At 35.1% G+C, this 12,809-nt stretch overlaps 2 protein-coding genes across 5 annotated transcripts; both read left to right on the top strand.

The window, feature by feature from the left end:
• The first annotated feature begins 1,182 nt into the window (after positions 1 to 1,182).
• LOC115448543 (sperm-tail PG-rich repeat-containing protein 2) lies at positions 1,183 to 2,857 on the top strand. Its single transcript, XM_030175997.2, has one exon. The coding sequence runs from the start codon at positions 1,183 to 1,185 to the stop codon at positions 2,764 to 2,766; it is 1,584 nt and encodes a 527-aa protein (XP_030031857.2). The 3' UTR covers positions 2,767 to 2,857.
• A 4,313-nt stretch (positions 2,858 to 7,170) lies between these two features.
• On the top strand, positions 7,171 to 11,560 carry LOC115448544 (lysophospholipase-like protein 1). 4 transcript variants are annotated; one of them, XM_030175999.2, is made up of 5 exons: positions 7,171 to 7,324; positions 7,765 to 7,857; positions 8,979 to 9,245; positions 9,875 to 10,021; positions 10,615 to 11,560. In XM_030175999.2, exons 2-5 carry the CDS (start codon positions 7,770 to 7,772, stop codon positions 10,809 to 10,811), a joined length of 699 nt encoding a protein of 232 aa, XP_030031859.1. In that variant the 5' UTR covers positions 7,171 to 7,324; positions 7,765 to 7,769; the 3' UTR covers positions 10,812 to 11,560. The 4 variants fall into 4 exon arrangements, with proteins under 4 accessions (XP_030031859.1, XP_030031862.1, XP_030031860.1 ...); XM_030176002.2 differs by lacking the exon at positions 7,171 to 7,324 and adding an exon at positions 7,337 to 7,464; XM_030176000.2 differs by lacking the exon at positions 7,171 to 7,324 and adding an exon at positions 7,349 to 7,497.
• Positions 11,561 to 12,809: the final 1,249 nt, after the last annotated feature.

Consider the following 12,809-nt stretch of genomic DNA (forward strand, 5'->3'; position numbering starts at 1 on the left):
GATTCACCTTATAACAAAAATATAGAGCGTTATAAAAATATCATACTTGCACCTATCTATATTTTTATAACGACAACTACGCCGCAACGACCCGTAGTCGTCAACTATCCTTACAAAATACTTAACTATTCGGTATTCCAAGCGGTGGATCTCAGCACTTGCTGTGTCTACAACTAACCTATTTTATTTAATTCTTCTAGTTACATACAACATTTAAATTTAACACTATTAGCAAAACAATGAAGTTAAATTTAAAAACCTATTAAAATGTAACTTCTTTAGAATCGTTATGATTTGAAACTCGATAAAACGAAAATGCGTCACGATATTTGAAAAAAGAACAGTCCGATTTTCCATATATATTATAATTTTCTTTGAGTCCGATTGCGAATCCCGAGAGTGATAAATGGACGACACCTGCAGCTCAACTCCAGCTGAGAGTGAGAGACAAGAAACTGAGCCTGCTGAAAGATTTGACTAAAGTATATCTGACACACAAGAGTGTTCCTCTTCCAGGGTTAAAACATACAATTGACGTCTCCGTCCGATTCGGGCAAATCGTAATATTCAGTAAGATATTAGCCTTGAGTATGCAAACTAAATGTAAATACAATAATTATTTGTGTTATACTTATAGTATTCTCCTTGTTTTACTGTCTCATTAGATCAATATGTTTGTTTCATTAATAATCCTCATTTCAGTTTGTTATAAAGCTCTATAAAAGGCATTGATTTTATCGTTTGTATATACAATATATACTACTCCTACTTGTACTACATATAACATTGAAATGTAAAGAGTATTTATTAAAGTGCAGGAAATAACTACACCAAACAACAACTTAATAAATTGACAATGTCCAAGACAATGTCAATAAGCTTATAAATTTTGTTAAAATTTTATTTTTATAATTACATTTTACTTATACGATGGAGCCACAATCTAAAAATTGAATTTTACTTATAATGGCTTATAATTTAGGAATTAGGTTACCTCCAGAACCTAAGTATTTTACTTTTTATGACCCTGGTGCATATCAATATGAAAGCAGTGTGAAATCTAAGCTAAACAAAGTACCATTCAATTCATCAAAACCGCGGGATACACAAGCTGGTATAAAATTGTGGACACATGCTATTTACGATGGTACAATTAAACCAAAAATTCCCAATTGCACCGCAATGTCATCTAAAATACCACGGTTTCCATATGAAGCTTTAAGTAAAGAAGATTTAGAAGAACTTTTATGTAGATGTGGTTATCCAAACCCTTGCGAATGTCCTCTTGAAGAGAAAGAAGAAGAGTTGGTTACTTGTCATGCCAAAATACCTAGACGGCTTTTTAAAGGGCCTGCTCCCCCACCGTTACTAGCCAATGGTTTATCTACACCTTCAAAAGGTGATCACGGTTTTCAAATATCAGCGGACGGATCGATAAAGAGAATCAAAGATAAAGTTACAAATGAAAGTCCACCCTTTTATGACGTTACAGTTAATGACTTTACTACATTTTATCAAGGTTGTAAATGGAGTAAGCGAACTTTCCAGCGCTCGACAAAACTCCAAGAAGTTTACCCAAGCCCCGCGGATTATGATATATTTAAAAAACCATTCACCGACTTTGAAATATGTGCTGAGAATTTTAGATCTTATAAACGTAAAACAACAAAACAGCTGCGTTTTATTGAAATGGTACAACAAAGGAATATATTAGAAAATTTACCGGGTCCTGCAAATTATAACGTTAAATCACCCAAGTTTCATGAACTGCAACATTTAGGTCCAAAAGCAAGACGTTTTAGTTTCGAAAAAAATGATGAGGCCCCAGGTCCAGCGAATTATTGGATTCGAAGAGACTTTGATCTTGCAGAAATACCAGAGCAACCTTGTCATGCTAGACTTCCGGAACCTTCTTGTTTTGGAGTGAAGGATACTAGATTTAAGCCCTTGAAGGAAGTTGGGCCAAGCCCAGCTACATACTCCCCAAGTTATAAGCCTTGTCAGTTCATGAAATGTTCCAAAGCGCCATTCAATAATTCAGCTATAAGATTTAAAGAAGAAATGCTATCTGAGACTGATGAAAAAGATGAGACAACTGTAGAAAATGAAAATGGAAAAATGAAAAAGCCTTGCATTGTTCCAACATGGCAGTTAAAATCAAAAACGAGAAGGTTTGAACAACTTAAAAAAAAACCTTGTGAACCCAGTCCAGCAGATCTTCCCCAACCAACAACAAATATAGAAAGATCACGACATTTACAGTTTATCGCTCCTTTTTTTTCATCAGAAGGCCGATTTCAACCATGGTTTGATTGGATGCCTGTGTTTGGAAAAGTAAAAACACCCGGACCGTGTACATATGCATTAGAAAAACCAAAGTGTTATCCTGCAGTACCTCATGGACCTCTCTCTAGAGCGCCTCGATTTCATTCCCATGCCCGCGATACTCCTGCTCCGAATGAATACAACGTTGGTCGTGGTATCGAAACGATATTGGCAACTCATAATCATAGATTAAAAAATAACATAGAGAATAAACATAAATTTATTTGGGATCCGCCTGTTGAACCCAAGCAACTTAGTTTCGAAGAACGGATAACATTACTTATTCATAAATCAATAGCTTTATTGGAAATTGGAGATGTTCCAGGAGAAAAATTTAGTAAATTAATTACCAACAAAAGTAGTGGAATATTAGAAAAAAGAAACTCAAATAAAATGTTACGGAGTATTGTACACGGTCAAAAAATAGTTCACTATTATTGATTATGAGCACGTAATTTGTGTGCAGGACTGAGCAATAAATTAATACAACTACAAACAACAAATGAAATATAATACAAAACTTAAAACAAAATGTAATGTATCTGATAATAATACATTATTACTAACAAATTATATTAAGCTAAGATGTTTTTATTACATAGATACTTTGTCCGAGCTCAATACTGGCAAGACGAAAGTAAGGTAATTGCCCGACTTCCACCCTGTGGAATGGGGGCGTTTGGAGAATACCACCACGGTAAACCCCTGCCTGTCGTAAGAGGCGACTAATAGGAGCCACGAAGGGGGTCGTCGGCGGGCAGCAGGGGGCTGTTCGTCCTAGTTCATTTTTGTGCATTTCTTGTACATTTTTCGGTTGACCCCCGAGATGGACGGCAGTGTGGCGTTGACCTCGTGCTGCCGTTGACGCTGAGAGCGTCCTTCGGTGCGCGGGGGCTTAGGATCCCCCCCACATTTAGGAGACGGGCCGCAAGGCGGCACCGCGCAGGGGCGGCCGCGGATGAAGACTCGGACCTGCTGTCTCGGGGAAGCCCGCAGTCGTCCCTTATGCGCCGAAGAGGGTCAACGCGGAATTTTAGTTCGTAGGCCGTTGCGTAGGGACTTAGGTTAGGTTCATTGGTTAGGGACTCGGCCCGACCGCCGCCCGAGAGTCCCGGGCCGCTTCAATTATCGGGTCGTAAGGCAACGGTTACCCCAACATAACAGCTCAGTCGCCCCCCGTGAAGACTGGGCGGTAGTAATAAGGGACTTACTCCGCGAAAACAAAAAAAAAATGTAATTGCCCGACTTGACGGCCAATGAGCGTGCAGCACTAACGTTGTTACGTTACTGTCGACGTATATATTTCCTTTTCCAACGAATGTATGCTGCATCTTTTTATTCCTTCTTTGAGCCAATTTATAATTATACTAGCTTTTGCTCGCGGTTCCGCCCGCGTTATAAAGTTTTCCGTTATAAAAGTCTCGCTATATATTTTCCCGGGAGCCTATGTTCTTCCCAGGTCTCAAACTGTCTCCATACCAAATTTCATCTTAATACGTTGGGTTGTTTTTGAGTTTTACACGTTCAGGTAGACAGATGCAGCGGGGGACTTTGTTTAATAATATATTTTTGTAGAACTTTTTAAGAGGAACAATCCCGTCATACATCATTTTTGCATAACTTTAACCGTTTACGCAGCGCACGCACGGAAGCTCTCAAAACGACTAAATTTTCCCCGTTTTTGCAACATCTTTCATTACTGCTCCGGTCCTATTGGTCATAGCGTGATGATATATAGCTTATAGCACTCCACGAACAAAGGGCTATCCAACACAAAAAAAATTTCAGTTCGAACCGATAGTTCCTGAGATTAGCCATTACTGTTCCGCTCCTATTGATAATAGCGTGATGACATATAGCCTATAGCACTCCAGAAACAAAGGGCTATCCAACACAAAAAGAATTTTTCAATTCGAACCGGTAGTTCCTGAGATTTACCATTACTGCTCCGCTCCTATTGATCATAGCGTGATGATATATAGCCTATAGCACTCCAGGAACAAAAGGCTATCCAACACAAAAAGATTTTTTCAATTCGAACCGGTAGTTCCTGAGATTAGCCATTACTGCTCCGCTCCTTTTGGGTATATCGTGATGATATATAGCCTATAGCACTCCACGAACAAAGGTCTATCCAATACAAAAAGATTTTTTCAGTTTGATCCAGTAGTTCCTGAGATTAGCGCGTTCAAACAAACTCTTCAGCTTTATATAATAGTATAGATGTACAGGTACGTGACTATAGCAAATAGTGCGCCGTTTTTATGTGCCATTTTGTTACTATATGACGCGTCTATTTGTAAAACGTCATTAATATTAAGAGTTAAATTCTGCAATTAATAATTATAAATAAACTTTATAGGATTTTGTTTTTTACTTGGGTACATAAAAGTTGCAATTCGTTAAGCAAAAGGCATGTTAAAATGCATCAATACTGTTACATCCTTCATGCTATTCATAAAATATACAAAAGTTTGTGAGGGTAATAATCTATACTATTATATAAAGCTGAAGAGTTTGTTTGTTTGTTTGAACGCGCTAATCTCAGGAACTACCGGTCCAAACTGAAAAATTATTTTTGCGTTGGATAGCCCTTTGTTCGTGGAGTGCTATAGGCTATATATCATCACGCTATTACCAATAGGAGCGGAGCAGTAATGGGTAATCTCAGGAACAATCGGTTTCAACTGAAAAATTCGTTTAGTGTTCGATAGCTCTTTATTTGTGGAGCGCTATAGGCTATATATCATCACGCTATGACTAATAGGAGCGGAGCAGTAATGGCTAATCTAAGGAACTGCCGGTTTGAACTGAAAAAATCTTTTTGTGTTGGATAGCCCTTTGTTCCTGGAGTGCTATAGGCTATATATCATCACGCTATGACCAATAGGAGCGGAGCAGTAATGAAACATGTCGCAAAAACGGGGAAAAATTATTAGTTTTGAGAGCTTCCGTTGCGTGCGCTGTGTAAACGGTTAAAGTTATGCGACAATAATGTATGACGGGATTTTTCTTCTTAAAAAGTTCTAAAAAATATATTATAAAACAAAGTCCCCCGCTGCATCTGTCTGCCTGAACGTGTTAAACTCAGAAACTACCCAACGTATTAAGATGAAATTTTGTATGGAGACAGTTTGAGACCCTGGGAAGAACATAGGCTCCCGGAAAACTACTACTTTTATAACGGAAAACTTTAGGCTGAAAAGCTCTTTAACGCGGGCGGAGCCGCGGGCAAAAGCTAGTATTATTATATATTTGGATCTCGGAACATTACGGCACAATAGGGTACCGGACTCATTTTTGTTCTTTACTATTATCAAATATTTACATAATATAAATTATAACACAGAAGGAATTATTAAAATCCGGTAAAAAAACAACAAGTTATAAGTCTTTGAATTTCGGTGGAAGGGGTAATTAACAAGAAACAGAAAAGAAACGAAATATCCACATGTGACGTCATCGGGAATTACGACGCGTGCGAAAAAAAGAGATGTAGCGATATCCCCACATCACGCCCATTTCTGCACGTTATATTGCAATATTTTAAATATGAATTACTCGCTCATCTTTTAACCAATTGTTATGCAGTTTTCGCAGGAGTGCTTCTTTTTCGAATTATTAACCATTACATATAGAATAATGTACAAAATCAAGCATAGGCCGGTCCCCTATTTAAATGTTTTGAGCTTTGTCTAAATAACCGTAGAAAAGGCTCAATGGATTTAGATGAAATTTGATATACAGATATGTTGTGCAACTGTAATATATATAATACATAAGTTATATTATTAGACTTGTATAGGTATATCCTACTAATATTATAATCGCGACCAAAAGCTAGTATAATATAAATTAGAGTAGAAAAGCTAATAACAAAATTAAAATTGTACTGATAATTTTTCGTGAAATTCACTTGTGTAGAAAATTATTATTTATAAAGCGGTTGAACGAACAGATAGATCACGGCCCTGCTTACTTATGTATTAGTATTTAGTACCTAAATACTGGATCTTATTTGACTAAAGGTATTTGTCGTGGGCAAAGCTGAGAGCAAAACCTAGATGATGTTGCCCAACAAATATTTTTACATAACGACAGATTTTACATGGTAATTTATTAATATGATAAAACAAACAGTGGGATCATCAATTTTTATTTTTATATCAAGAATTTAAAGTTCTTCGTGTACGGCAAATTTTCGTCCTAAGTGCTACAGTAAAAACTCACAAGGATATCGTAAACGGGGAAGACTACTATAATCTTTTAGAGAAACGTGTACTGAGCATACCACTACCAAGTTTTACTAGCCCGACGCACCCCTGCCTTCTCCCATCCCCACACATATAACTAAGTCGCAAAACTGTTCAAAATTAAAAACTGTACAAATTCCCAATGCAAATACTGAAGAAAAAAAATTGAAACATGTCTTACCACGAAACTGAAAACATTATAATATAATATGTGAATAAAACTACGCACATGTACATACACTCACGCACACTCAATGACACACACACACACACACAACACATGCGCGCGCGCATACACAATATTTTATATAATAAACTGTTACTTGTCAACAACCTAGAACATAAGTATAATGGTAAAATAGTAAACATTTTAAGAGTCTTGAGATATAAGCTAAGCTTAGTTCAAGACTCGCTGTATAGTGATGTCAATATTACTTACCTTTTGATAATAAACGTTTATTATTATTTATATTATTATTAATAAGTATCAATCCTAAAATTCATTTTTTGCGTAGTATTGTAATGCTGTTTGATTCAAATCATTGGAGCAATTCCGTTTCTTTTTTTTAAAGCAGATAATATCGATATACAATATTTGTGACGTTAAACAGATACTTCGACTAAGGATTCAAGGAAGTAAAAGATTCGATACAAAATAATTGACTATTCGATGGACTGACAGATAATTTTATCCCTTCACTAGTTTATTTACGTCACGTGTTTTAAATTCAGGGCTCAGTCTACAGGTTAGATTATTTATATTATTTTCTTTATAACATATAAATTTTTGTATGCCAGTGGTATCAAGTGCTTATATAGTTGTGATTGAAGAACATAATTGTATATATTTTAGTCAAGTTTGGCCCCTAAACCTGGGTACTATGAGGTAACCTGTAGACAAGTTTTCTAGCGGTTGCAGGTCAGACTCAGAGGTCAATCTATTATCAAAATTGGCTATCATGAATGAATAGTGACTACATGGACGGCATTTATATGTTTGTTGATGTCATTTACCACTCTTTTGACTTAATTAATGTCGAATCACCCGCATTCAGTACTGATTATTAGAATCAATAAGCAATTTTTTTATTCTTTAACTAGGCAAGCTTGTACTCCTGTATAATGTTTCGTCCCTCCTTTCCTTCCTATATTTAGTGTATTATCTATGGTTTCGTCTGTTTTTCAGTCAGTATGAGCGTAACAAAACTCGGCACCATGCACCTCACTGGCCACACAGGTTCAAAACATACTGCCACTGTAATATTTTTCCATGGCTCAGGTAAGTCCAGCAAATTAAACAGAATATTTATTTTTATACTAAATGCGTTTTGCCTATTGCCTGTTTAATTTTTTTTTAATTCAAATTAATTTGCAGTGAATAATAACTTTTTGTTACAAAAGCAATGCAGATGCTTAATATACTCATACTCACATATTTGTTTAAGATTTTTTAATAAAAGATTATCATGCTATTTTCCTTCAATTATTTATACTAAATTGTAAATATAATAAAATGACAATATCTTTTTTTCTAATATCCAATTTTAATGAAACATATCCTACATTCTGTTCCCTCATACTCTGTCCTGCTGCAAAATAATATGGTTGGACATGAAAATGGGTAAATTCAATAATATGCACTTACAAATTAACAGGCAGACAGGAAAAAATTGTAAAAACCCATTGATTTGTGTTCCATTATACTGTTCAGTGACTCCCTTTACTTTTTTTTAAACATACACAAAAGACATGATTTGTCAAGATTTACATATTATTGAGGTATTAAAGAGTACAGGCATATTTATTACTATTATTTTATACATTTATTCATCATCATTATTATATGGTGTAAATATATTATATATAATAATTTCTGCAACATCTGAAGGTTCATTGAAATATGGTATATAATGTCTGGGGTATTAAATTGAGCTGTATACTTCATGTATGTAAAGTGTAGATAAATAAATTAGTCTTTAAATATACTACAATGCTAGCTAATGTGTATTTCAAATGAGAAATTTTGATTGAGCAAAATTCTTAATAAGATAGTAATTTATTATTAACTAGCTTTTGCTAGGGGTTACACCCGTGTGAATGTGTTTTTCGGGATAAATTTGTTTTTCTGACTTACTTTCTATGTATCGTTATATTATGACCAAATTAAAAGAAATCATTATAAATTGTAGCCTATGTGTTATTCTGATGCATAACCAATATTACTGTAAAGTTTCATCCAAATCCGTTCAGTAGTTTTTTTTTTTGTGAAAGAGAAACAATAACAATACATCCATACATTCATCCTCACAAACTTCCGCATTAATAATATTAGTAGGGTTATAAATCAATACATAATAAATTGTGAAAATAAAAAAAAACATAATTGAAACACTTTTCCAGGATCATGTGGCAAAGATATGAAAGAATGGGTCAGGCTAATGGTGAAAAACTTTTCCTTCCCGCACATCAAGGTGTTGTACCCGACAGCTCCGTTGCAGCCTTACACTCCTGCTGGGGGAATGCCGAGCAATGTCTGGTTTGACCGAGAAGACATCTCACCTCAGGTCAAGGAGAAGCTGGACTCCATTGCACAAATAGAAAAAGAAGTGAGGCAACTAATTAAAAATGAAAATCTTGCTGGGATTCCAAGCAATAGGATTATTGTTGGTGAGTATATTTTTAAAGAATTATCAATGCGTTTTATGTTTCATTATGCTGTCTGCATCATGACTGCGTTGCGACTTAACCAAGTGTAATTAATGTATTGTTGTTGATTATGTATAGATAGGTTAACTAAAGAAGATATAAGATTTCAAGATCATATTTTCTATAAATCAGAATAACACAATTAATAAAAGCAAGCTAAATGCCAACAAGTAAAACAAATCAAATAAATTGATTGCTGCTATGTACTTGACGAAAATTAGTATGAACCCGCAGAGACGATTCTCAGCTAAAACATTAAGGGATGTCTGAACATTGGTAAGAAATCTATAACTGATGTATCAAAATGTGAAAATAATAATAATAAAATTAACATAAAACATTCAAGTAGTAAATAAAAATTGGATAGTTAGAATATATACATTCTTACCCAAATAAGTAAATAAATGTCTACTAGAGAGAGAAAAAAAGTATTTTAAATATCAAGATTTTACAAAGGAAAATGATCTTTGGCAATGGTAGGCTATATCAACTGTAAACCAATTTTTCCCACGACTGGTCTTTCCTTTCTCTCCGCAAGCCAGATGCAGGATTACTAGAATATTTCTATATTTTTTAATTTATAATTGCAGGTGGTTTCTCCATGGGTGGCGCCTTGTCACTCCACACAGCTTACCGTTGGGATCGAAACTTGGCTGGCACTTTTGCGTTTAGTTCTTTCCTGAACCAAAATTCAGTTGTTTACCAAGAACTGAAGGCAGCTAATGCTGGCACTAAACGTGAGTATAACAGTGAATTAATGAATAATGATATCATTTTACAGTTGCATAACAAGATCAAGTACCTGCTATTTCATATTGGGCATCATAATAATTTGTAGTAACTATAGACTGTAGAATAAAACCCTGCGTGGCCGTTTTTTCACTGAAATACATTGGTTATATTGAGACTTTAACAAAACGAAAAAGCAATAAGCCATTTCCAGAGACTCTCCGAGGTTCATTGCTCATCATCATCATCAGCCTACAGCTGTCCACTGCTGAACATAAGCCTCCTCTAAAGCGCGCCACGCTGCTCGGTCCTCCGCTCTCCGAAGTTCATTGCTCGGTGTAATTTAAATATTTGCCATTATCGTCCTGGCTTACAGGACATGCAGTAGAGGGTGTGAGGCGATGACGAATTTATACATTCATTGTGTATTGGCTTGTAATGCGTGCAGATGCAAAAAGGTCTCTCATTGTAACTATGCTGCTCCCTAGGCCATGCCATTTACGGCCAATTGATAAAAAAAAAACAAAAATCCAGCACTGGTGAGATTGTACAATAGTTATTCATTATGACTTTTATACAAAAAATGTCTTGATATTTGCAGTGCCGCCGCTCCTCCAATTACATGGTGACTCTGACGATTTGGTAGACGCGAAGTGGGCTCTTAACACCTTCAATGAATTGAAAAGTCTTGGAGTAAATGGAGAGTTTCACACAATGGAGAAACTCGGACACTCCTTAAACCGTCGAGGCATGAACATGATAATGAATTTTATTGTGAAACTCTTGCCTGAACAGTGACCTGCGATATTTTGTTATAAAAACATTGCAGGTGTTTCATATGACGGGTGCACGAAACGGAGGGATCATCACAAATGCTATTATATTATTACTCAACACACACACTCTCGCCTTTTATACATATATTTTGTAGGCAGTGGTGCCAATGGTACATCCTTTTTTGCCGTGTGTATTCCGACCCCCGATGGAAAAGGAGGCGAGCGTACTATGTTGGATACATAACAACAGAATCTGATGACTATGACATAACTTGGACTATTGTGTGGTAACATTGAAATAAATTACACTGTCTTATGACATGTGTGATGGAAAGAAGATGCTCAAAGCTGAAGAATTATGTGTAAAAAATAAAAGAACAGGCACTTAAATAAAATTGATATGAAACATAATTTTAATGAATTATGGTTTATTATGGGCCATGCGATGGTTACCAATAAACTTATATAATGTAGAATACACAGATTATAATATATTATTAATTGAATGATAAGGTTATAAAATCAACATATATTTGTTTGTTTTGTCGATAATGTAGAAAGATGATGATAACCATCTTTCTGTGTACCCTTCGTGTGTTTCATATTGGCTAAGAGTTATTGATAATTGGCTGTGTTTCCTATACCAATAGTTATAGTTAAGGGAATAAATGATTATAATTATCTTACATTAATTTTGTGTGACTTGCGATCCTCAATGTATGTATTTTAATATAATATAAGGCAAACAACTTGAGCACACCTCCGCATGGTGGAGAATTTTTTTCTACTAAGTGTATTTGCAGGCAAAAATCCAGCACCACTCAATAGCGTGCTGCTTATTATATCATAGTTTTATACGACAATAATATACTTACCCCCATATTCATAGACGTTATTTATCTAAAGACGGAGCATTGCTGTGATAACAAGTCTGTTTCTCGGCCTTGTTTATCTGACAGCTTGTAGTTTGTTCAGCTTTATATATCTGACAGCCAACTAGATTAAAGTTGTATCTCAGTATTAGCCAATCACAACGGCCCCTTGTCTATGCATTGCAAAGGCTGCCATGCCGTCAGCACTGAGAAACAGACTTGTTATCACAGTATTGTTCCGTCCATAGATAAATAACGTCTATGAATACGGGGTTTACTATATGTGGGAATGTTGCATTCCTTTTGTCAAATCAAAATGTGAATTAAATGTATTAATAAACTGTTTATCAATTCTTTTTTTATTAAAATGATTCCGGTTAATCACAGAGCATTGCTAGTATAACTAAATATAAAAGGAACGCGTCTTATCTAAAATAACCGACTCTAAAAAAAGGAAGCTGCTGTGCGGCCCATACCAGTTTTCTGTCCAACGTAGTTTTTTTTATATTTTTATGGGCCTGAAGATCGGTTTGTTTCTCATATAAATTCTTTCATAATTCTCTTTATATTCATATCACATTGGCTTCAAAACCATATATTTTTAAAATGTGTAAAGTATTCTAGCTCTATGGAATTCAGAATGCAAAATAGATGGGATATTTTGTAGCAGAGCTTAGCTATCCTATATAATAATAATAATATATTACCAGCTACTCCTAACCTGAGAGGGTTTAATCCTTAGTCCACCGAGTTAGTATAGTGCGGGTTGAGACTTTAAATACTTTGTAATTCTTATACCCAACTTCTCAGGTATACAGGTTTCTTCACATTGATTTTTTTACCGTTAAAGCAAGTGATAATTACACATAACTTTAGAAAAAGAGTATACTTATGGCTTTAAACCTGTAGATATTCCATTACTTTCCACTCCTAGATAGCCTATCACCGCCTTTCACCTGTCTATTAAATCCAAAGAAAATTAAATTAGATAAGTACATATTAAATTATTGCGCCCACGGAGGAGTGAATTGTACCGATATAGATTTCCTTCTCTTTATATGTTGTGAGTATTCCTAGAAAAATTCAAACAAATACATAGTATACAATTATTATAAATTACAATTGTTCTATACATACTTTAAAGTATT

This window comes from Manduca sexta, chromosome 27, assembly GCF_014839805.1.
Source record: "Manduca sexta isolate Smith_Timp_Sample1 chromosome 27, JHU_Msex_v1.0, whole genome shotgun sequence".
Lineage (NCBI taxonomy): Eukaryota > Metazoa > Arthropoda > Insecta > Lepidoptera > Sphingidae > Manduca > Manduca sexta.

Bases quoted from the DNA above. Each gene is read 5' to 3' on its own strand.
- LOC115448543 (XM_030175997.2), top strand. From the start codon at position 1,183: ATGTCATCTAAAATACCACGGTTTCCATATGAAGCTTTAAGTAAAGAA.
- LOC115448544 (XM_030175999.2), top strand. From the start codon at position 7,770: ATGAGCGTAACAAAACTCGGCACCATGCACCTCACTGGCCACACAGGT. The intron at 9,246-9,874 runs GTGAGTATATTT...TTATAATTGCAG, and splicing joins AAGCAATAGGATTATTGTTG to GTGGTTTCTCCATGGGTGGC. The intron at 10,022-10,614 runs GTGAGTATAACA...TGATATTTGCAG, and splicing joins AGCTAATGCTGGCACTAAAC to TGCCGCCGCTCCTCCAATTA.